The sequence below is a fragment of the Sciurus carolinensis genome, chromosome X (assembly GCF_902686445.1).
Source record: "Sciurus carolinensis chromosome X, mSciCar1.2, whole genome shotgun sequence".
Taxonomy (NCBI): Eukaryota; Metazoa; Chordata; class Mammalia; order Rodentia; family Sciuridae; genus Sciurus; species Sciurus carolinensis.
Window position 1 is genome coordinate 93,567,672 of NC_062232.1, and position 26,572 is coordinate 93,594,243.

The following is a 26,572-nucleotide window of genomic DNA, read 5'->3' on the forward strand; positions in this document are numbered from 1 at the left end:
TACCTGACTCATGGGCTCTCCTTCCTTTCTGAACAACATCAGCCAAAAGAAGCAGATTTACCTTCCAAGAGTCTGCTCCAGGCCACAAGGGATAAAAAAAAAAAAAAAACTAGGCTAGCCAGACATTTATGCCAAAACGAGGCTTGGCAAGTAAAGAAACCAGACACAGGAGTGAGGAATTTAAATTCAAACCAAACATGGGTCTGGTTCCTCTGAATATAAGCCCCTGCAGGCCTGGTTTCTTCAAGGAAAAAATCTCTTTAGATCTGGTTCCTTTTCCCTCGAAAATAGAAAATATTCAAACTAACTTCTATCTGTGCCGTGACAGTTCATTTTAATGGTTCTTTCAAATCAACCCCCTCCTTCTTAGTCTTTTCTCTAGAATACAACTACTTCCTGGTGTGTTTAGGTATCTGAGTTAGGGAAGGCAGCAAAAGATATACTTCCTGGAAAGTCCTACTTAAGGCAATGGTAGTGAGGAGGGCTAAGAACACTTGAGCTGTTACTTTCCATTTCCCCAAGTTCCAGTCTCTGCCTTCTTCTACTATACTCTGTGCCAAAGGAAGCTGACCTCAATGGACTGTAGCAGAAAGCTTTTTTTTCCAATTGGTGTCTGGCTGGGTATGGCTAATGGTAGATACGGGCAGAAGATCAGAAAGCAAGAAAAGAGTGAAATCTGGGTATTTGTTCCCCTCTCTCCTTCCCTACTGTGTGGCATTTGGGCAGAGACTATATTATGCTACCCAAAGCCAAAATGCCAATTGAGCACCCTTCTCACATACTACAGCTCTTGATGGCTTCCAATAATACTATTCTTTCCCTTGCTTCTGCAATCTTAGGGAAGATGATGGCTTCCCACTATTCATAGTCTTTCTTTATTTTATTTTTATTATTCTTTTTAGATGTACACAATATTTGAGTGTATTTTGACACATTATACCTACATGGAGTATAACTCATTCTAGTTAGGATCCCATTCTTGTGGTTGTACATGGTGTGGAGTTTCACTGGTCGTGTATTCATGTATGAACATAGGAAAGTTGTGTCCAATTCATTCTACTCTTTCCTATTCCCATTCCCCATCCCTTCATTCCCCTCTGTCTAATTCCCCTCTGTCTAAATTTGTATTCTTCCCTTCCCCCACCTTCATTGTGTGTTAGTATCCTCATACTAGAGAAAACATTCAACCTTTGACTTCTTTGGGATTGGTTTATTTCACTTAGCATTATAGTCTCCAGATTCATCCATTTTCTGGCAAATGTCATAAAGTCATTCTTCTTTCTGACTGAGTAATACTTCATTGTGTATATATACCACATTTTCTTTATCTAATATTCATAGTCTTTCTAAGCCTAACCATCACTGGTAGGTTCCCTTAACCCCAAGCACATCACCATAAATTGTTCATGCATTAAACTCATCTCAGCTAAACTCCTTGAATATACCATCTCTTTCTTCCAGGAATCTGATGTATATACTCACTTCCACAAATTCTTTCCTTTAGAATTCCATAAGTTTCCCTAGTCTTAGAAGAAAGATAACCTAGTTGAATTACCTTTTTAAAGAAAGTGATCTGCCTTTTCCCAAACATTTCACATATCTACCACACACTGTGCTCTCCTAAGTTAAAGTTGTCTTACCTGTGTCTACACAATAAAAATTCATCTTGATCTGGTTCCAATTTATTTCAGCGGTTCTTCATCATCTTTCTTACAGAAAGGGACTGCTACAAACCCAATCACCTTTTTTCTCTTCTATTGAGATATATTCAACTTGCCTTACCTTAAACACTTTGTTCACTTCCATATGGGAGATAATACTTGACATGAATTCAATAACCACTTCTCTCTCATTCCTCCTGTATTCCCCATCTTGGTATAGGAACCACCAAGAGAGGTATCCCAAAATTGTCACTTGCCCTCATCTGCATTGTCCTTAGATATTAAATCCTGTGGAATTAACTCCTAAGTGCAGGTTGAGTATCCCTTATCCAGGATGCTTGAGACCAAAAATGTTTCAGAGTTCAGAGTTTTTTCAGATTTTGCAATACTTACATAGATAATTGCAGGTTGAGCATCCTTATACTAAAAATCCAAAATCTAAAATGCTCTGAAACTTTTCAAGCATGGACATGACACTGATATAGCTTTAGATTCTGGATCATTTATATTTTAGATTTTCATATTAGGATGCTCAGCCTGTATTTTCTTTCAAATTATCCATCTACTCCAGCCCCACAGTTAATACCTGAGTTCAGAATTTGATTCTTTTACACATAGATTATGAAAATATCTCTAGTCTCCCTGTATTCTCTTTAATTCTCATCACCATAGCCAAACTAATCTTTGTAAAAACACAAACATGATCATATCACCTCTCTTTCAGTTTGCCTATTAGGAAAAAATCTAAACTCTTTGTCCTGGAGTAGACACAGAATCCTGGCTACCAATTCCCTTTTCAGCATCAACTTCTATCACCTGCCCTTTTATACCTGATCATCATCCTCATAACTGTCTCCATGCCTTCACTTTCACTGCTGCTTGTCTAGTGCACTTTTTACCTTTGCTCACTAACTCCCCTATTCATCTCCAGACTCATCCTAGGTATTGTCTTTTCTAGAAATCTTTCTCATGAATCCCCCCATGCCCCAAGTTGGTTCTGTGGTCCCTCTACGATTCTTTTGCCTCCCCTTCTCCCACTTTCCTAGTTTACCACTATCCCTTTTAGGGTGAGAAACTGTCTCACCCTAAACTGTGTCTTTTAATCTCTGTACTTTTGCATATTAGTGAGATTTTCAAGAAATGTTTCCTGAATGTGTGAATAAATGAATGAATAGAACTGTGAATGAATACACTGTATTTGAATTGCTGACTACATAATGTCAATATAAGAATGCTGACTCTTTGGAGGATGGACTATAACTCATGAAGCCAGTTTTTCCATTCCTCTCCCTTGAGGTAGGGCTGTACACAAATCAAGTTGGAATGATTAAGAATAGAAACGATGAGCTTGAGTCACAGACCCCGCCCCAGTCCTTAAAACTGTAGTTATGGAATGATAGAGCTGGCCTGAACTTAACTGGGAGGGGCAGGGAGGGTGAGACTAATTTTGCCCCCAGGAGATACCAAGTTCTTCTACACCATCAGTCAGCCTTGAGCAGATGGGAGAGAGGCCAGGCCTAAAAATACATCAGCCCTAGGTGACATCAGGGCTGTGTTCTTCATGTCTAACTCACCCCCAGATGGAGGCGAGATCATTTGATGAACAGTCATTGAAACAGGCTGAGAAACTTGTATCACGCTAGGAATGATTATAGGGGCCAAATGCCACTACGGATTTCCTAGTCAATTATAAGAACTCTGATAGAAATTTAATAAGGATCCAGCAGCAACATCTTTGTCATCATCACTCTGAATTCATATTTATTGAGTGCCCAACAAATGTAGTATCTTCTCAAAATAGTTGAACATCATTTCTGTGTCTATAAGGAATTAGGAGACTTACCACTATATTTTGATGCCAGTCACCCAAATACAACAAAAAAAAATGAATATTTTAAAGCATGTGTGCAGAAGGGTCCAGATTGTATGCAAACATTCTCGATTAATGTTTTCTCCACTGCAAGTTTCTCTCCCACCAAGCTTCCCCACACTAGAAGGAAGAAATACAGAAGGTATAGTCATGAGAAAGTCAATAAATTGGGGAAGCATTATTCCAGAGACATTTGGCAGTGCAAAAAATACTAAGGAGAGGGACATATAAACAGAGTGATAGGAACCAGCCCTGTCCATCTCTGGTCCCTCCCTGTACAATTGTTCTTACTTACCTTTAAGCTTTAAGGTAAGTGGAAGACAGGAGTTAAGAGAATTCTGAAGGGCTGCTTGATTGTGGCAATTACCTTCAGGTGAGATCTTCTCCTTATTTTGCTAAGGAACACTTAGGACTTGGGGGTCTGTAAATACCCTGGTTGAGTAAATTTTGAGAAAATCATTGCTCTAGATGAATTTTGTAAATAGCCACTGGCTCACTGGCTTACAGGGAAAAAAAAGAATGGCAGTTGGGTTTTAAAAAAACATGCAAACACTAGGCTACACTACTGATACTGGCAGGTGGGTGCCAACTGGGCCTAGTCTTAATATTTCCTTCAGGTTCCCTTCCCTCCCCTTTCCCACCCTCTCCAACCAATCTTCTTCCAAGCTCAAGGTTTTAGGCAGTGGTCAAGCTCCATAGCATACGAATTGGTGTTCTTCATGATGCTTTCCACCAACATGACTGCTTGGGGTTTCTTCCAGCAAAGCAAGAGAGCCAGGTGCAGATCAACATAGCTGCAGCTGCTCCACCTCCAGCACAATAATAGGCCCAGCCAAGACGACAGGTACCTGTGGAAACAGGGACAGAGACATAAGGGTTGGATTGTCTTCTCATACATTCTCTTTGGTAACAAACTATAGAAATGATCCTGTGTAAGTATAGTCTTTGTACATTCTCTTTTATTATTATGGTTAGGGTTATTATTACAGGTAGGGTGACAATAGGAATAGTGAATGCAACTGGATTTCCTATTTCCTTTTGTCTTTCTTTGCTGACTATGGGTTTCTCCTTTAGCAAAAGACTGCAAAATTTTATTTTCCTATTAGAGAGTTAAACTGGGGTGGTTGGGCAATGATATTGTGGCAATGCTGCTAATGACAATGATGACCACAGCAACTTGATCAAGTGTCAAACATTATGCTAAGCTGTTTTGTTTACACTTGATCATCACAGTAAATATATGATATGGGAACTCTTATTATTTGTTCTTAACAAAAGATGAGGCAACCAAGGCACATGTTAAGTTAGCTGTAAAAATTCTCTCAGCTAGAAAGTGGCAGTCAGGATATGAACCATGGCGCATGATGACTTCAAGTTTTCACACCTTTTTGTGTTACTGGGGATTGAGCTCTAAGGTGCTCTACTACATCTCCAGTCCTTTCTGTTATTTTTTTTTAAATTTTTGGACAGTTTTGCTAAGTTGCCCAGGCTGGCCATGAACTTGCAATCCTCCTGCCAAGGTCTACTGAGTAGCTGGGATTACAGGAGGTGCTGCCACATCCAGCAAAATCTCCATGCTTTTAACCTGAGTGATATACCTCTGTACATGGACTGCTTTCAAAGAGCCATATGCTGAGTAATCAAGAGATTTGACAGACAAAATGAAATCCCTTCTTTCTTACTACATGTCTGTCTCCTAATCCAGCCTTTCAACACTTGGGAGGAGAGGTATACATGGGAATCAAAGCCAAGTTTCTAGGAGATAGTTTTGATTTGAAGAGTAATGGGAAAGGGTATCTGCTCACATATATTCATCCCACCAGCTACCATCTTATCAGAGGTAGATTCCTTTGTTCAAAGGATTTGTATTTTGTTTCAACAATCTTTCAAAAAGTACTGAAGCCCAGGAAAAAATATTTTATGAGGTATAAAAAATTATTTTATGAGGTATCAGAGTAATTAACTGCTAAAATAAAGTGCATAAGCAATGGACTCCAGAAATTGTGGTAGTTGTCCAATTATACAAAACTGCAGAGAGGTCCTGAGAAGAGAAGTAGGCAGCAGCCTTCACTTACCTCACAGTCTTGCAGAAAGCTAGATTGACTACGCTCAGTTGAGGATGTCAAGACTGAGATTTATGACAGTTTATCTTTAAAGGTTTAATTCAAATAAATAAGCATTCTTCTGTTCTCATGGTACCCAGTGAACCTTAATTTTCCTCATTTTAATTGACTAGTTGATGTGTCATAGAAAGACTCTGAGATGGCCCCAAGTAATGCTGTTTTGCTTTTCCATTCATGTCAATCTAATTATCACAAATCTCCCACCTCAGAAATAGTCTTTGTACCACCAAGTCATCACTCATACTGTCTCCTCTGCCAGAAACACCTTCTCTCCTTATTCACCAATTCATACCTTTTACAGAAAACTGTTAGGAATTGGCATTTGCTGGAAACCTTGCCTGATTTATTTCATTGTTCTCAAGTCACCTCAACCAAGCAGCTATCTAGAAATCTGTCCATATACCTCATACATAGCTGTTAAGCAAAACATTAGGAGGAATATTAATATTTCACATATTTTCATCTGCCCTTTCCTCCATTTTAGATTGTTTCTTTTCTTGATAATGCTTCATGTGCTTTTCCCCAGTGGGTACAATTTAATATGTATGAATCTAGCCTAATAGAACTTTGAAGCTGGGTACTCTTGCATATTTGACCTTCAACACCCAAAACTCTGGTTTAAATTTTGAATTAGGGTTGTGAAATGGGTAAGTAGTATTCTATTTGTTTCTAGACTGTGCCCTGAACCTTTCCTCCAGAAGGCTCTTCACATTCTTTCTTCTGCATAAAATGTTTACTGAATGTGCACATGTATGTCTATACTTCCCACCATTCTCTTGCTTATTCAATCATTCTTTTAAAAAAATTTAGTGTAGATGGACACAATACCTTTATTTTATTTATTTATTTTTTATGTGGTGCTGAGGTTGGAATCCAGTGCCTATATGTGCTAGGAAAGTGTTCCACCACTAAGCTATAACCCCAGCTCCTAGACAATCATTCTTAAGAGCTCAGCACAGTCATTAATTCCTCTGTGAAACATTTCCTGACTTGCTAAGTAAAATTCCCTCATCAGATGCTCTCGTACAAGGTAAAGAGCTAGTCCTTCTGAGGAGATAGTATTTTACCAACAGATCTGGATAGTATTATAAATTTCTTAAATTCTGTGTCCTCACCCAAAATCATGGTTGTGGCATCATATCTGTTATTATTCTCCCTCCCCCATACCATTTTACAACCCAGATTGTCAATCTGTGAACATCCCAGCCAGCTATTGGTCCATTCGTCAGACTGTGAACATTCTCAGCAGTCATTGGTTCAGATTGTCAGTCTGCAAACATCCTAGTCAGTCATTGGTCCACTCATCAACCTGTGAACATTCTCAGCAGTCATTGGTCCAGATTGTCAGTTTGTGAACATTCTCATCAGTCATTGGTCTGTTATTAGCCTGCAAACTACTTAAGAATAGCTTCCCTGCCATTTTCTCTCTCTCCTCCTCCTCGCTTTCATGCTCTCTCCTCCTGGCTTTCACTCTCTCTCTTGCGGCACTTTCTCTCTCTTTTCCTCTCATTTTCTCTCTCTCACCCTGCAGGGAGACACTGCCTGTTTGCTAATAGAATCTGTTGCGTGAGTTCCCACGTCCAAAGTGGTTTCTGGGTGCTTTCAATGGTGAAATCCAACTATAAAACTATGAAAATTATGAAAGTCTCCCAGAGAAAGGACAGATTTGAAAGAGCAGCCTCCTTAGAGAAAGGAATCCAACTATCTCCAAAGTGCCTTGATATGAACAGTGATAGACTCTGGGAAGAGTAGACTGAAGAATACCATATTGAAGTCATCAGCCAATAGATCTGTATCCTCCTTCTTACTGCATCTCCCCTAAACACACGAACACACCCACACACACACATACAACACACATACATATACACTTACTTGTTCAAGTAGGTGTTTTATAAAATGGCTATGGAATTCACAGAATGAAAACTCTGGAGATTAACATCATTTCTGTCACTGGGAGGAGGACTGCAGACTTTATTGTATTCCCTTTACAGGCTGGAATATAAGGCTCAGGAATAGCTCTAGGAAATCACTCAGAAGTAGAAGAGATAAAAGCAGGGGATCCAGACCAAGTCTGCTACTCTTTGCCCCTAATCATGCTTTAGGAAATTCCATCAAAGTACTGTTGATCCTTATATTCTTCTGACAAATAATTATTGAGGGACTACTATGTGCCAAGCATTTGAATACACCATCTCATTTGATTCTCACAACTCTCTTAATTATTTCCATATATGGTGGTAGGATGTGAGTTTCAGAAAGGAAAGAAAACTTGTGTTAGAAATGAAACTTATTACTTGAAAGTGTCAGTGTTTAGGTTTGAAGGCCAGGCCTCATCTGAAGCTCAAAACTCAAACCTAAAAGCTCAATGCAATCCATGTCAATCATGTCAGAACAAAGTTAAGGACACAAATTATTATGGTCTAAATCTTATGGGAAAGTACAATACCTTCAACTGATCACATCACATTTCTGGGCCTCTGTTCCTTTCTTTAAATGGGAGAAATTTTACTAAAGAAATTTCTAAAAGCCCATTCCAATTCAAATTGCCATTATGCTATGAATATAAGTGCTTAAGAGACACATGAGAAAAGATTATAAGAATATTGAGGAAAAGAGAAATTATTTGTAGCTAGTAGAATTCAGGCTCAGGTAAGGTTTTATAGAGGAGATGGCATTTCAACTTGGCTTTAAAAGTGGAAAGTGGCATTTCAGACAGAGGGAGTGGTTAGTGTGAGGGAAGTTATAAGAGTGAGAAAGCAGATGACATGTTTCAGGAGCAGCATATCAGTCAGAATTGTGTTAGTAAAGGAGCAATAGTTGGCATATAATAAGCCATATCTATATCAGAGATGTTCATAAATCTGTCATCTTTCTCAAAGTAGCAGAAAACAATGGAATGTTCTTGACCAAGAGATGATTTGATATAGCAAGTTTTCTCCACCTTGACACTATTGGAATTTCAGACTGGATAATTTTTTTTAATTTTTTACTTGAAATTGAGCCTAGGGGCACTTAACCACTGAGCAACATCTCAAGCCCTATGTATTTATTTATTATTTATTTTGATATAAATCTTTTTTAATTGTAAAGAAATGGGTACAACTTGTTTCTCTGGTTGTACATGTAGAGGCATACCATTTGTGTAATCATACATTACATAGGGTAATGGTATTCGAGTCATTGTTATTTTTTCCTTCCCCCCATCTCCTCCCATTCCTCTTTTCCTTCTATACAGTTCCTCCTTCCTCCATTCTTGCCTCCTTCCCACCCCCCATTATGTATCACCATCTGCTTATCTGCGAAATCATTCACCCTTTGGTTTTTTGAGATTGGCTTATGTCACTTAGCATGATATTCTCCAATTTCATCCATTATTTTGAGACAGGGTCTCACTGACTTGCTTAGGGCCTTGTTAAGTTGCTGAGGCTGGCTTCAAACTGGAGGTTCTCCTGCCTCAGCTTCCTGAGCTGCTGGGATTACAGGCGTGAGCCACCACACCTGACTCAGACTGAAGAATTCTTTGCTGGGGTGGGGAGGGGAAATGTGTGGAAAGAAGTTACCCGTATATCGTGGTACCCTGGATTCTACCTACTGGATGTCCACAGCAAATATCCCTTCCTGTTCCAGAAATGATAAAGGGGTAGGGGGTATAGTTCTATAATAGAGTGCTTGCCTAAGCATGCATGAGGCCATGGATTCCATCCCCAACACCACAAATAAGTGAATAAATAATAAGCTTTTTTAAAAGAGAAGACAATTTAAGAAAGAAAAGAAAAATATTGACATCATTGCCAAATGTCCCTGGGGTAGGGGATGTTTCTTCTCATTGAGAGCCACCCTGTTAGAGGTATAGTTTGGGAATATTAACCTGAAAGCCTGTGTAAAAGATTTGGAAAAGAGACAAACGGTTAACTAGAAGCCAAGGATTCTGTTGCACATCCAACAATGCATAAAACAGTTTTCCTACAACAAAGAAGGATCTAGCCAAAAATGTCAATATTGTGGAGGTTGAGCAACTCTCCTCTAGGCAAACACCAGACATTACACATTAAATTCCCTTCAAAATGAACCTTGGCCACTGAAGGATTAGTACAACAGAATGGAATGTCCTCATTTAAGAATGGCCATGCGTGGTTCCTTTTTGACGTGGGAAGCAGACCAGGATTGAAGTTTCCTGGAAAACTGGAGAAGGTCAAGAGAGAGATCTACATGGTGCTGAGGAGGAAGTTCTGATTTCCTGGGAGTTAGGACCATAGACTTTGAAAAACTCTTTTAACTCCACTGGGTCTAAACTCTCTCACCCTGAAAATGGGGTGGGGGATAATTAAATACCTCCCAAAGACAGGGCAGTAGGACCAGATGAATTCTTGTAATACCTTGAGAAAGAGCCAGACTTGTTGCTACCTTGCCTTTGGGTTGAATGCACAGATTCTTAACCTCCACTCTAGATTTGTTTCAAGGGCCTTTGTCCTCAGAAAGTATTGCAGTGAGCTGACATCACATCTATATTCATGCCTGAATATCTGTGAAGCAAAAGACTGCATGACAGGACAGAGAGAGAAGGGTTCTAACTGCAAATTAGCTTTATGCAAAGTTTCTGGATGAGCCCTGAGATAAGCCTGTTCCTTTCTGTGTGCTTCTGTATCGTTTCTAACACCCTATCTGTGAGTCACTCTATTCCAGTGTTGAATTTGCTGTGACAGGATTCCTCATAAAAGTTATTAAATCATCACTCAGCAGTGGGCCTGACATTTAAATCAAGACATGTTGCTTTTCTTCCAAGTTGCAAATCAAATTGGTTTGGAGTTTGACTCTGTTTCCTTGATTCAGCATTAAATTATATTATTATAACTCTACTGTTTAGAGAAAAATTGTCACTGGTTGTCACTTTAACTGACCACTTTCTATAGAACCCCAGTCCTATGGTCTTTAAAGGTCTACTCTCTAGCCAGCTGTCAAGTGATACTGATAAGCTACTGGGAGGAGTTAGCCCAAAACTAATGCTTGCAGTAGGACCTAGTATTGATGTGGGCATCAGAGTTGAAATTACAATAGGACAGAGTCTGACAGAGAGACTCCACCTTCAGAGGACATGTTCAGAATACCAGGTTAGAAGCCATGAATGCTGGAGAACCAATCTAAAGCAAGGGGTCCTCCTTGGAAGAAGAGGGAAGCAAATAGTGAAAATGAAATGAAATGTTGAAATGTTGAAAAAGGCATACAAAGAGAATGAGATAAGTCTACCTTTTGAGTTTCTTGAATCTTCTCTTTTAGAGAATCATCTGATGGAACCTGAAACCTGAAAAGTAAGAGGAAGAGATGGGGGCAGAAATACAGAAGCAAATTATGACAACTAATACCTCCCAAACTGACTACAGCTAGAGGTGATATAATGAAACAGTCAGATATTTGAAGGTCGATTTGACACAGGTATTACCAACAGTCAAGTTCTGAGAGCTATAGCTCTTAGAAAACCATGCTTGCAATCTACGATCAGTGGTAAGAATCTCTGGATATTGGTATGTTAGGAGAGAGGCTGCTGAGAGGGGAAGGGATAGAAATTGTAAGGAACTTGGAGTTTCAGAGTGGGAGAAGAAGGGATAAAGCTGTTCGGAGAATATGAATGATTCTAGAGTGTAAAGGAGGTGGTGTTTCTCTACAAGGGTGAGATCTGAATTCTTAGAGTCAAGAAATTGGGGAGAAGTTTAACATCTTTTGGCAGCTTGTGTACTCCAGTAACTAGAAAGTTGGTGAGATATGCTCTGGCCTTATATAGGCAATATAAGGCAAGAAGTGAGCCCAAGGTCATAAGAACACCTGTGAGAACCTGCTTATCATCCTCAATCTCACCTTCCAGTGCAAGGAGTCAAGATAGATATGTAGACATGTCTGTTTGGGAGCCATCTGTGGAAGCCTTCACAACTTTCTCCATATCAAACCAGGTTGTTTATACTGTCTCTTATAGCAAGACCCTCAGCTACAATGAGGACACCAAGGAAATTTTAGAATTTAATAGCAGAAAGTGAAGGGATGAAGTAGAGATCAAAGAACAAAAGGAGACTAATGAAGGGTCAATGGGTAGGTGCAAGAAAATTAGAACATGTTGTGGTTTGGATATGAATTGTCCCCCAAAACTGGTGTACTGAATGCTTGATTCCCAAAACAGCAATGTTCAGAAGTGGGGCTTCTGGAAAGTAATTGGATCATGTGGGTTCTGACCTCATTAGTGGATTAATCCATTAAGGAATTCATAGCTAAACAGAATTTTGGGAGGTGGTAGAAACTGTAAGAGGAGGAGCCTAATTGCGAGTGAGTCCTTGGGTGCATGCCCTTGGATATTATATCTTTTTCCCCTGACTCCTCTCTCTGCTTCCCTGCTGCTATAACCTGAGCAACATTCCTTTGCCATGCCCTTCCACCATGATGCTCTACCTTACCTCAGGCCCAAAGTAATGGAGCCAACTGACAATAGACTGAAACTTCTAAACTATGAGCCAAAATAACTTTCTTCCTGTAAGTTGATATTCTCAGGGATAAAATGCTGACTAACAAAGAACACTAAGATCATGGGAATGTGTGGACTGAGAAGTGGGAGGAACCAGACCTCCTTCTAGTGAGGGTATTATTTTTTCAAGTGCAAATTCAGCTCAGGTAAGCTAACCATTCTTCCCATCACTGTGGCACCATTTAAGTTGATGAAATTAGGCTACAACTTATCTCCTAAACTGCTGTTTGGAGTGTATGGTAGGGGTGGTGAGGGAGGGAGGGGATTGCTATTTGCTGATTTGGCATATTTTTTTGCCACAGAGACCTGAATTTTATGACAATGGAAGCAGTAGGGTTTAGGAAGAAGCTGGTGGTCCCTTCTGTTCAGAGGTGACTTTAGGGTCTCCATAGGCAGCAACATAAAAAATATTTTTAATGCGCCAAGCTAAATGAGCAGAGAACTTTCTCCACTAGGTTCCAGAAAACAGATGAATAATCTTCAAAGATAAAGCAAAGCCAACAAATTCAAGAGCAATTGCCAAACACCCTACCACCCCCACCACAGTCCCCGTAAAAAGACAGCCAAAGCTATGAGAACAGCTCTCTTCTCACACTCCAGCCTGGGTGTGAGTGTCACCAGCAGCCCAGATTGGAGGCCCAGAACCTAGTGAATATTCCAGAAGCCTGCCAGGATCCTTGGCAGAGATGAAGGAAAAAATTCTGAAAATTTCACTTGTTCAGGTAAACACGTTATTGCAAGGAGGCACTGGTGCTTTAACCCTGTCAGATCTGTTACAGAAGTAGGACTTTCTGGGTTCCCAACTTCATCTTGGTCCCATCCAAGGCTCTGAAAGGTTATAGAAGACCAGGGTACTTTCTAGAAGTCAGAGGTGTGAGGAGTGAAAAGTCAAGTCCTCATGATGACAGAGATGTCCTTATTTGACTGAGTACATCTCTCATGCACAGTTCTGCCAAGCAAACTGAGTCCTTCTATTGAAACCTTCCCTGTCACTATTGAGTGTTTGCTTCTGAGATGTCCTCAGGTTTTGCCTATATTTGCTTTTTATTTCATTCCTGTATAGCTATCGCCTTTGGGATACTTTAAAATGTCTCAGGCCAACTTAAATTGTATTTCTTGGTCTTTCTCAGATTGACCCCACCTGCCTGTGGAAAAACTTCCCTGTTACCCTGTGTTGCCCTTTGTACAGCCTATCAGCCATACCTGAATTAGCTTCTCAGAATAGCTTTGGGCACTCTCCCCAAGGAGACAGATAAAAAAAAATCAGCTAACCAAATATTGAACCTCTTTGATTCAGCATAAGCTCTCTAGGACACTTGGTTTCTAAGAAATTGGCTCCACTCCTCTTAACATCTGCCTAATAGCCCCCTGCTTATATCCACTTAAACTTTCTCAGCACCACTTGAACTGGAAAAGAGTAGCTAATATCAATCAAATGCTTCCACATGTCAGGCAGTGTAGTAAGCTGTTTTATTTTCAGCACTGGAGATTGAACCTAGGGGCACTTAACCACTGAGCCACATGCCCAGTCCTTTTCATGTTTTATTTTGGGACAGTGTCTCACTAAGTTGCTTAGGGCCTCACTAAGTTGCTGAGATTGGCTTCAAACTTGGGATCTTCCTGCCTCAGCCTCCCAAGTCCCTGGGATTACAGGTGTGCACCACTGAGTCTGGCTATATTAAACTCTTTAAACAAGTTTTTCCCATGTAGGTAAGATCAATAAGCCAGATAAGTGAAAGGAAGTCATAAATTGGACAAGTAAACAGGCTATTAGTGTGGCAGGTGCTATGATGGTGAGTGCTACAAGCATGCAGATAACAGGTATTAAATCCAGCTTAAAGAGGGAAAAGACGTTTCAAGGAAGAGTAAGAAGTTGGTTAGGCAAAGAAAGGGAGAAGGGTATTCCTAGAAAAGGGTGTGACATCTGTAAAGTTGCAAAGTTGTTAAAGAAAATGACATTTTTAAGGAGACCAGGCAAGAGCAGAAGACAGAGCGGTGATGGACGTGATAGTCCCTGCAGGCCTTGCTATAGAGTCTGGACTTTATTTGAAGGCAATGGGCAACTATCACTATAGAATAAATGGCATCAGATATGAATTTTAGCAACATCACATTGGCCATGTAATTGGAGGTAGATAAAAGGGGTGGTGTACAACATTTTGGGACTACGAAGAGGAAGGAAGTCAGGGACTATTCCAGTAATCCAGATAAGAACTTACAGTAAGGGAAAAACGAGTGTCTAGAGTTCTCCTTGTGTGTCATAGCATTGTGACAGTGTTCACTCCTTTTGATGAAGAAGTAAATTTGGCTTGACATCTTTACGGTTGAATTTGTTAGATAGCTATATAAATGTCTCCTCAAATAAACTACAAGCTCCTTGAAGATTATATCGTTGAATTCTTTGCATTTTTACAGTGCCTTATTCAGCATTTGTATATAGTGAATAACCAGAATATACTAATTGAGAGACTGTTATTCATTTTGACATAATCCTCAAATTCTTAAGAATGCTGGAAGACCAGGCTCCGCAAGCTGACCTGCCTCAGGACTCAAGAGTGAGTGCTCCTTCATTTCAGCCATTGACTTAGCCCAACTGCAGGAATGCCAGCATTAAGCATCGACTATTTCCATCCATTCTCCATCAGCCAATGGGATATATACCATAGCGACTTATGCTGGATACTAGGTCCCTGAGTAATAAGACACGCCACAAATAATACCATCTATGAATATAGCACCTTACAATTTGCAAGGTATTTTTACCATCCTTATCTCAGTTAGTCCTCTTTCATTTGTTTGATTCATTTTAAGTACCAACTAGAAGCAAGAACATCATTCTACAGGAAAGAACTGAGCAACCACATAAAGTATCTGACCAAAGTCCCCACTGAGTGAAAGGGTACAGAGATTTGACCAAGGCCTCTGTGAGCTAGAGAAGTCAGTTTGATACAAAGAGAAAAGCCTGGGATGAGACTTACAGGGAACTATATTTGAAGCCATGCCATGTCACTTATAAACTGAACCTTGGGGCGAGTCATTTAATCTTTCTGAGTTTCAGAAGTGATGCCACTTAATAGCTGGGAGGATCAAATAAGATGGCCCATTAGCTATGGAAACACTTAGCACAGAGTCTATAACAATGAATATTTCTCAGCTCCTCTTTCTCTCAGCTAAACACTGTCTACTGGTCTATCAGCTCCCCAAAATGTGTGGGAGAGCTTTAAGATACAGATTTCTCATTGGGTGTGATGGTGTAGGCCTGTAATCCCAGAGACTCCAGCGGAGGCTGAGGCAGAAGGGTCACAAATTTGAGGCCAGCCTCTGCAGCTTCATGAGACTTTGTCTCAAAATATTAAAAAAGGGCTGGGGATATGGCTCAGGGTTTCAATGTATATATGTATACACATTCATACACACACACACACACACACACACACACACACACAGATTCCTAGGATTTGCTCTATATGTACAGGTTTCATATCTGTGGGAAAGGGCCCAAATGACTCTATGTGCAACCCACACTGGTTGAGCTTTTAGAGAAAAAGCCACAGGGAATCAACATATATTGAGACTCCACACTGTCTACACTGTACTTGACACAGTGCTAGGGGCTTTCACTTGGGAGATAACTTTTAAATGTTTCTCACCATTTGTCACAATTCACTTGGATGGAGCTTGGTGACAATGGCTTGAAAAAAATTATGACACATAATACAGACACAATATTCACCCCTATAACTCTAGGCAGGAAATTGCTACTAGGATTGCAATTGTCCCTGGTTTTCCTCCTTGCCCCTGTCTTTGAAACCCATCAGCTGTGTTAATAAACCTTCTGGGTTTGTTTGACCTATCACAACAATCATAGTAGTAGCAGTTACTCTTAATGCTTATTGGGTGCAGGCCCATCCTTACCTCCAGACCCATTTAAATAGGTTCTGCTCCTTGAGAGCATTATGTTAAGTGAAATAAGCCAAACCCACAAAGTCAAGGTTCACGTGTTTTCTCTCATATGTTGAAACTATAGAGGAAAGGGAAAAGAAAGTTGGGAAGGTCTCATGAAAATCAAAGGGAGATCAGTAAAGAAGAGGAAAGAGACCAAGGGGAGGAAGAGAGGAGGGAAAAGGAAAACACTGGATGATGATCCTGACCAAATAATTGCATTACAGTGTGTGCATGTACAAATATGTAACAACAAAACCCACTATTATGTATCATTATAATGCACCAATAAAAAATATGAAAAAATTAAAAATAAGATAGGTTCTGTTTTTAAACAAAGGCTTAAGACAATTTCATTCTACAGTAGACAGGAGAAATTAATTCACAATAAATGGTGAAGGAAGAAAAGGAAACCAACAGTGAGGTTTACATAAGGGACACCAGTGGAAGAAATGGAAGCAAAGAAATTGTGATTCACATTCTTCCATGAGGGTCAGAAGCAGGACTGAGAAAACAGCAAAGAACCAGATGAATTTGCCTGACTTTACCGCCATCGTGTGGCGCTCTGATGTATAGACAACCAGCTCACAGTTGTGCATTCATTATTTCAATTAGCAAGCCTACTGGGCCTTCTGCAAGACACTGGGAAATAATGCCAAGTAAAGCAGAGAACCTGCCTTTGAGGACTTTGTAAAAGTCTTTGTCTTTCTCTGGAGTCACCAAGCTGTAAGGCACTTTAGGGATCAACACCCTTTTCTCATGCAGACTATTTCAGGAAAGAGAAAAATGTACATAACACCATCATTATTTTCTCTATTCAAAATGAAAATAGCTTCGTGTCCCCTGGGAGGTATAGAGTCTCATTACTTTAAGCATCTCACTATTTTGAATAGAGAAGATGATCCATGAGAAAAATCTAACACATTAGTTTTCAAATCTCTTAACCCTTACCCATGTAGAACACTGGTTTTATAAAGTCCTTTTATGTATGCTTTTCCATTTCCTGGCCAAAACAGTTTCTGAAGATAGGTAATATCATCTTCACATTAGTCCTGGGGAAATGGGTATAAAGAAGTGAAATAAATGTCTGTAGCCAAACAGACAAAGCAACAGAACCATCCTACCTTCCACATAAGAGTGACAAGAGTCTGCCAGAGATATTCAGTCAACTTAATTTGCTCCCTGAATCACTGATTCCCTCCTGCCTCCTCCAGCTTCTCCTCCGGATGGAGGCTACAAAATCTTAAGCAACCCTTGAGCTATGAATTTTCCAGGACTGGATGTCAGAGTGTTCTAGCTGATGCTGACCCAAGAAATGAGTTGCTTTGGATAAACCCCTTGGCCAAACTTTGACCCCTATTGGGTGAATGATTCTTAACATCTCCTTTCCTTTAAGAGGGCTATCTTAGGCAGATCAGTTCATATTTATGGTGTGTATCTAATGTGTATAACATGATGTTTTGATATTTGTATAGTGAAATGATTACTACAGTCAAATTAACATATCCATCTCCTAGTGTGTATGTGCACGCACGTGCCTATATGCACACATGCATGTTAAAAAAAGCACTTGAAATCTGCTTTTCTGCTTTATAAGAACAAAAGAGATAAATATGAAATTATATTGAAAGTCTTGCCATAAAGGGTAGGTAGTTCACAATAGGGAGCTGGGTAGATATCTGGTGCTTCTGGTTACTCATCCATCTGGTTCAATGCTCTCTATTGTAAAAACAGGGAAACCAAAGATGACTGAGACAGTGATGTACCCAAGCAAGCTTAGGGAAATTAAAACCCAGGTATCCTGTAACCCTGGCCAGGCCTGTTTCCAGCACACTCTGCTGCCCCTCTGTGGACATAAGAATATATTAAGCTTGCCTCACTGTGCTCTGGTGAACACAAGAAAACAGTCTGTCCATAAAGAAGAAAACTGACAAAAAGGAAAGGTAACAGGAAATGCCTGGAAACTGAACCCACAAAGGCCAACCCCAAGTCACTGTAAAAGGCTTTGAACTGGCAAGAATGAAAGGAAATGATGGGACAACAAAGGAAATGAGCCTCAGGGAGAGGAAACACAGGGAGCACACACATGGCATTTGGGTAGCCTCTCTTGCAAGCCTTTGCTGAGTTGACAGAGTTGGATGGGTTCCTCTGGATCCCTCCTTCCCTCCGAGAAACCGAGCCTGGGACATCCCTTCAAAGAAGCTCTGGAGAATTTGGCTGAATACCTACTAATAACAAGTTACCTTTAATGCAACCTATTGTGCTTTGTATGTATCTATTTCTTCACTTAATCATCTCAATAATCCCATGAGGAAAAATAATATTACCGATCTTCACCAAGGGAGACATAGAGGTTAAACACGGAGTAAGTGGCAGAGCACAAATTTTGAATGCAGGTCTTTAAACTTTTAATCTGTTTTTATCTTCATGCAATTTAGACTGACTTCTTGCCAATCAATCCATTTTCTGAAAACTGAAGTACTGGGGACATTTTCATATAGAAAACTGGTATCAAGATAATAATGATGATAACAGACAGTAACTATTGACTGGCTACTATATACTGAACACTGTACTGTGTTTCATTCATTATCTCATTTAATCATCTCAACAACCCTATGAGGTGGTGACAAGCTCACAGTGCTGAATAATTTGCCCCAGGTCACTGATCCAAAGATATAGTTATGTTAAGGCCATTCCTACCACAATGCAATCTATACCCAGCCCTCCTCTCGGGATTCTTTTCCCTGGCTTCCACTACTTTTGATGCCAATTAGAGGCTTGGTGAAGGATGGCTAGGAGGTGGAGTTAAATGCATCATCTTCACATTGGATTTAATCAGCTTTAATCTTTCATTTGCTTGAGAAAATTAAGGTATGAGAAAAGCATTTTATTTGACAGGGTTGTGGCTGGGAGACCTTGCTTGGCTTTCTTTGTTTTTTTTTTTGTTTTGTTTTGTTTTTTTTTAAGACTAGGTTGCTTACAGTCTTGCTAAACTGCTGAGGGCAGTTTTGAACCTGCTATCCTCCTGCCTCAGTCTCCAGAACTTCTGGAACCACGGGTGTGTGCTACCACACCCAGCTGTCTTTTACCTTCTTAATGAATGGGTGATTCACTCAACAAATATGGGATTACTATTGAGCTGCATCTACAGTGTTCCTGAGGGTCAGGAAGTTAGTCTTAGATTACTTGTTGTGTGCCTTATTGGGTCTCAATAGCTATAATGGAACCCACTGATAGATCTAGATGGTTCCTCCCATTGTAGGTTCCATGACAAGCTTGTGCCTAATGTTTTTTTGATATTTTGTTTTAAATATCTGATTGTTAGTTTTTTCTTTACATGAAAAAAAGAAGAAAAGGTGTCAATTTTCTAAACTGTTAACTGAAGACCCTAGTAGGTGAGTCAGTTAAGTGATTTTAGGGCAGGCACCTTGAAGTACTAGGATAGAAAGAGGGCTAGGACACATGAGAATAAATCTGAGCTCTGGAAGTCAAACTTTTGGTGGGCAAGGAGTTTAGGATTCCTTTTGCAGTTTCAAGTTTTTGTCTTCAGGGCTCTGTTTTCCCCAGCCCTCTTCCAATTATTCATCTTCCCCACCCCCAAACACACATGATCTCTTTCCATCAAGAAGGAAGACATATAATGGGTACATAAGAGGCAGACATTCCAAAAAATCAGAGAGAGGTCCCAGGTAGACTGAATATTATCTTAGAATATATGGAACACAAAAATTTCTTTTTCTCTTCTGTTATCAAATTTGGCAAGACAATTTAGACACCTTTATTAGTACAAGTCAAATCTGCAGGCACTTTAAAATTTCCCATGTATATCTCTATTGCACTGGAAACCTCTTCCAGAATGCCATCAGGTCTAACCACCAGCATATTTAGTCTTACTCCAACTATACTAAAAGATTGACAGGGGACTGAGGCTGAAGATGGGGATGGGGAGATGGGATGCAAATTGGATATTCCAGGCATTTATTTCTGAAAAAAAAAACCCAAAGTGTATCTTTTTAAAATTCTCAAATGAATTAATATATACCTCACAATGAAGAGGAAAATGAAATAGGAGAGAGGTTCTTTTCACAGTTCTACCTTTAATTTGCTGTGTGACCTTATATAAATTACTTTGCCTCTCCATGTCTCAGTTTCTCCTCATAAGAACAGAATTTCACCATCAACCATGCACGAGTTTTTGAGAAACTCATTAGATTGTATTCATGAGAACATTTTGTGAATATGGTTCATTGATATCGATGACACAGACCTTACCTAAGAAGTGCTATTGATAACAAACACAGTGGTTGTATAAGCTTGCTTGAAAATAGTTATTTCTCATTAGAAGTATTTACTCCTTTGAATTCTCAGTGTAGCCTACTTACCTGTCCCCTGTCCACCAGTCATTGGATATGAAGGAATTCTCTAGTAGTTTATGAACGTAAGAGGATTTTTTTAAAGTATCACCAAACTGAATTATGTATACTACAAATTCAGTTGAGTTCTCTATTCAAGGCCCTTACTGGGACTTCTTACATTTCTTTATAACAAAAGAAAACTACTTTTTCTTTGTACCTTCTCTTGCTCAAGGATCTTGATTTTTTGTATCCACCTCTACTATACGATCACTCCCATTAGCATTCAAACATTTGCCATTTTAGCAAAAGCTCCTCTTCATCTTACTGTTTCTCTTCTCTCCTTCACAGCGAAACTGTTTCTTTCTTCATTTTTTTCTTCTTGGTGCTGGGACTCAAATCCAAGGAACATTTGTTAAAACAAATGTTCTAACACTGAGCTACACCCCCAGTCCCGCAGCAAAACTTTTTGAAAGAGTTGTCTAGACATACTGCCTTCATTTTCCTCATCTCACATTATCTCCAATATGTAAACCTGTAAAACTGCTGTTCTAGGTTACCTTTGTGCAGCCAACTCCAGTGGACACTTCTCTATCCTCATCTAGCAACTTGCAATAGCATTAACATAATTGACTACAACCTCTTTGACATACTTTCTTTTCAGCTTCTATGACCTTGCAGTCTTGATTGTCTTTTTATGTCTCTCCAGAAACTCCCTCTGAGTCTTCCTAGTGGATGCCTCTACAGAGGAGCAGAGCAGCTAAGAGCACAGACTCTCAAGTCATACTGTCCAATATGGTAGCCACCAGTCATACCAGGGCTATTACATTCATATTAACAAAATTAAATTAGATTAAGAAAATTATACATTTATTTAACGAAGTTAAAATTAATAATTCAATCCCTCAGCCATCAACTACATTTCTATTGTTTAACAACAACATGTGGCTTAGCAACACATTGGGCAGCAAGTCGCAGAACATTTCCAACATTGCATAGACTTCTATGGGATGGTGCTGATTTTTAGGATTAGAACCTCAGCTCTACCATTCCACCAGCTGAGTGACCTTAGACAAGTTACTTAAACTCTCTTGACCGTGATTTCTCTTTCTGTAAAATGAGACTGCTGTGCTTTGAAAATGGTTTGTTCTCCAAAGGGTTCATATGTTAGAAGCTTGTCCCCAGTGTGGCAGTGTTGAGGTGGTAGAACCTTCAATAAGTGAGGCTTAGTGGAAGGTAATTAGGTCATGGGGCTCCACCCTCAGGAATGGATCAATGTTGTGTCACAGGACAGAGTCAGGTCTCTCAAGAACAGATTATTCCCAAGAGAGCAAGTTGTTATAAAACGTGAAATCTGACCCCTCCCAACTCTCTTGCTTCCTGTTTATATACATGACCCCACAGAACATAACCAATTTCCTTTCCACTTTCTCCATCATATTGCGACACAGTCAGACACTATGCTGTTTGGACTTTTCAGCCACCAGAATCATGAGCCAAGTAAACCTGTTTATTTCATACATTACCCAATGTCAGGCATTCTGTTATCACAACACAAAAGGGACTAAGGCAGAGGCTAATGATACTTCCCTTGTAGATTGTTGTTCAGATGTAATGAGTTCTTGTACATATAGTGAGTGCCATATAGGCATTTGATATTATTGCCCAATTTTTACATGTTGGAAATTTCCCATGATCTGGACTGGCCTTTCTTCTATTCTCACTCAACTCATTTTCCCTAGATAAACTCATATTCACTTTTCTATAAAGTCATCTTCCTCATCAAAAGATGAATATAATAACAGCATCTGTTTTACTAGGTTGCTGTGAATATTAAATGAGATGATACATTCAAAATACTTGAAAAAAGCCTGATGGACATTATAATTATAACAATCATTTATTCCCATAACTTTTAAGTGTCATCTATGTACTAAGGACTCTAAACTTCCTTGGGATTCTTCAATGAGTTCCAGACTGTTTGCTTGACCTCCACTTGGATTCCTCCAAGAGATATCTGAAAAACCTATCTACACTGTTTCTTTTTTTCTCTTCCCAATCACAGCCACAATTGCTTCTCCTCTAATCTTATTTCTTGACATCTCTTCTCTTACCCACATCAAGCTTATCACCTTCTCTAATTGATTACACTTTTACAATACCCAGTTGTCCCTTGGTATCCACAAGGGATTGGTTTTGGTAACCACATACCAAAATCTACAGATGTTCAAGTCTCTTATATAAAATGTCAGTATTTGCATATAACTTGTGTACATCCTCCTGTATATTTTAAATAATCTGTAGATTACTTATGATATCTAATACAATGTAAATGCTATGTAAAGAGTTGTATTATTTGTGGAATGATGACAAGAAAAATGTTTGTACCTGTCAGGACAGTTGAAAAAATTTCCCAATATTTTCAATCCATTGTTCATTGAACCCACAGATGAAATTTTTTGGATCTGGACATGGAGGATCAAGAATATTTTGAATCAGTCTACTTTACTCAGCTCCACTGTTACCTGTACCTCCATCATCACTTTCCCTAGCCAGTGGCTCTAGCCTCCCTTTGGGGCTCCTGTTTCCACTCTTGCCACTACTCCCATAGCCTTTCTTCACAATCTTGACAGAGGAACTTTCCTAGATTTTAAATTATATCCCAAAGACAGTAGAATGAATTGGACATCACTTTCCTATGTTCATATATGAATACATGACCAGTGAAACTCCACATCATGTACAACCACAAGAATGGGAAGTTATACTCCATGTTTGCATAATATGTCATACTGTCATATAGATCTAAAAAGAACAAAGAAAAAAGAAGAAATAAATGCGACGCTTGGATTTTAGAATTCTGATCAATTTAATTTTAAAAAGTCATATTCTATCTCTGTCCTTAAAATCCAACAGCTTCCCATTGTAGTTAGAATAAAACACAAACCCATGTAAATTCTGGCTGCTTCCTATGCCTCTGAGATCATCACTCGCTCTTCTCCTGTGACACTGGTCTTACAGTTCCCCAACACAAAAACTGCTTTCTTACTTTAGGGCCTTGAAAGCATATTGGCTTCTTTGTGTGGAATTATCTTCTTCTTGCACTTCTGGTTAAGCGTATCTACACTTCAGGTTTCTTCTTAAACCTCACCTTCTTAGAATTTTCCCCAATTGAAGTTAGATGCTCCTCTATTATTCTCTCTCACATAACTCTACCTTTTTCCTTTGTAGCACATATCAACATTGTAATTAGGGAGACAACCACCATTTTGTTAACCATTGTGTTCCCTGTCTCTTCTACCTGAGTAGGAGCACCTGTCTGAGTCAGGAAACCAAGATCGTGTGATTGTAACAACTTATTTTCCAGACCTCAGTTTTCTTGTCTTTAAACTGAGGAGGTTGTACCAGACTTATTCACTCAATAAATATTGCTTGAATATTAAGGAAGGATAGGTAGATGAGGTCTCTGCCAATAGGGAGTTTAGGGAGATGGGTAATCAAATAAGCAAACCAGAGTTGCAAATTGTGATTAGTGCTACAAACGAAACCAAGAAGACGGTGTGATAGAAAAATATGGTGGTGTGGGAGTTTTGAGCTTGTGATTTAAGATGAAGGGTGATAAGGAACCAGTCAAATCCAGATAATAACTAAGATTCTTTTATTCAGACATGCTACTTACATATTTGTAGCTAAATATGCCAAGTAGTGTTAAAGGATGGAGCCACCTCATTTAAAATGACACCATTGATTTTTACTTTGAGTACAGGGATATGAGGGTCTCTTATTCTTCCTCTCAGGATAAAACAAATAGATACAACCAAACTCAGAGAGTTGTTTCAAGAATAACAAAGGATAATGAATATAAAGTTCAAAGCACAATCACCATATTGAGTGTATACATTTAAGATCTGCATAATAATAGAAGGGAGATTATTAGAGTAGAGCAAGCAAATCAGGGGGAAGAAGGAGGAGGAAAAAGAGAAAGGACTGGGGAATGAGATTGATCAAATTACGTTATGTGCATGTTTGAATATGGCATAATGAATCTGACTATTATGTGTAATAATAATGCACCAAAAAAAGATCTGTAAATTCAAGACAATAATTATCTCTGTTGGAAAGGCAGGGAGATGTAATTGGGACAAGGAATACAAAGGGATTCAATCATACTAGTAAAGTTTTATTTCTTTTTTTCTTTCTTTAAATTTTTTTTAGTTGTACATGGACACAATACCTTCATTTTACTTATTTTTATGTGGTGCTGACAATCAAACCCAATGCTTCATGCATGTGAGGCAAGTGCTCCACCACTGAGCCACAACCCCAACCCAAGGTTTTACTTCTTAAGTTACCAGTTGAGTGACCATAAGTAGCTACCCAATTAATGATAGGTACATGAATGTTCATTGTATTAATTTTTACCTTTTAAAAATATTGTACAAAATTTTAAAGTAACTAACATGATTCCTACATGTAAGTGATTAACAAATGATAGAAGTTATTAATGCCTATGGATCATGGCACCTAAGTAGTGGTTAAGAGCTGGACTATGGAGACTCCTGGACCTGTGTTCAAATCCTGATTCTGCCAAGTTCAAACCCTGTGCCCAAGGACAAGTGAATAACCACCTTCTCAAGAACTTTGTTCCTTATTTTCTCTCTTCCTGTCATCAAAGGTTAAGTGATACAATGCATGGAATATAGCAAATGCTCAAAAACATCTTGATTATCATTGTTAATGTTTTTATTCTCTTTCATACCATGTACAGAAAAGAGAAAAAGATGAATGGAGAGAATAAAGCAGATCTCCATTTTCTGGCCCCTCCTTTTGCATTCCTCCTTAGGTAGAGGAAGAAATAACAAATACCCACACTATCCTTTCAACAAGAAGCACCATGGGGTCCTCTAATACATGCCAAATCAAATCTCAGAAACATTCTGTTCAGTGTCCCCAGAGTTCAAAATTAAAGTAGACCCAGAATAAATTAATGAAAGCTAAAAATGTTTAAGATTTGTAATTGTAAGTTAGAGTTACCTTTTAAGCTGCTTTAATTGAATGTATTGTTTGAAAATGACCAATAAAAAGCATATGATGCTTAATCCTCTTCATAATTATTGAAATGCAGATTAAAACAAGATACCAGAGTGAAAGAAATTAAAATGTTGATTATCCCCAATACTGAGAAGTCTGAAGAACAATGGGCAATCTCATACTGGTGGTTGCAGAATAACTTAGTATAACCGCTTTGGAAGGCATTTCATTCATAGTAACCTTTGGAAATTTAAAATATATGTAAATGTTAATCCAGTAATTTTACTCCTAAGAACTTGACCAGATATACTAGCATGCTAAAACATATACATAAGGTGTTTTACTGAAATATGTTTTGGCAAATCCAAAAACTGAAAGCAGCCTAAATGTGCATAAATAAAAGAGTGGTTAAAATTTATATGATTCAGTTATTCAACAAATATTCAGTGCCTACTCCTTGGTACTGTTCAAGCAGGCACTGGGGAGACAGTAATAAACAGACAAAAATCCATGCCCTCATGAAGCATATGCTATCTCTAAAATGGAAAAATATGGCATACTTAAAATATAGCAGGAAGACCCATGTATAGCTCTCCAAGAGATATGGATAAATGAAAACTTCAAAGTACCGAACAGTATAGACAGCTATATAGCTAGATATTTAGATAGGTAGTGTAATCCCCATTGGAAAATCCATATTTTTATATTTATCAAACATTCTAGAGAATACAAAAGAAACTTAATAGTCCTTTGGGAGAATGGGTTTGAGGTCAGGAAAAGTCTTAATTTACATTTTAAACTTTGATGTATATGCTGTTTTCTTTTGTAACATATGAGAACTACTTTTGATTAAAATAACAGCCTTAAAATGTGGAAAGAGAAAAATAAAAATAAGAGCCTTAAATATATAGAGAAAGTTGGGCACTTTTCTGATTACTCATTGCTGTATAACAAACTATTCTCGAGCAGAGCAGCTTAAAAAAACACTACACCAAGAATACAAATAATCCAATCAACAAATGGGCTAAGGAAATGAACAGACACTTCACAGAAGAAGATCTACAAGCAATCAACAAACATAT

General features: G+C 38.9%; 1 protein-coding gene across 1 annotated transcript in view; it reads right to left on the reverse strand.

Annotated features, from left to right (window-relative positions):
* Positions 1-4,248: 4,248 nt before the first annotated feature.
* The window catches only part of Lhfpl1 (LHFPL tetraspan subfamily member 1), a 40,896-nt gene continuing 18,572 nt past the window's right edge, over positions 4,249-26,572 (reverse strand). Inside the window, exon 3 of the mRNA XM_047537142.1 lies at positions 4,249-4,379. Within this exon, the coding sequence (XP_047393098.1) occupies positions 4,249-4,379 (131 nt within the window). The remainder of the gene's footprint in view (positions 4,380-26,572) is intronic.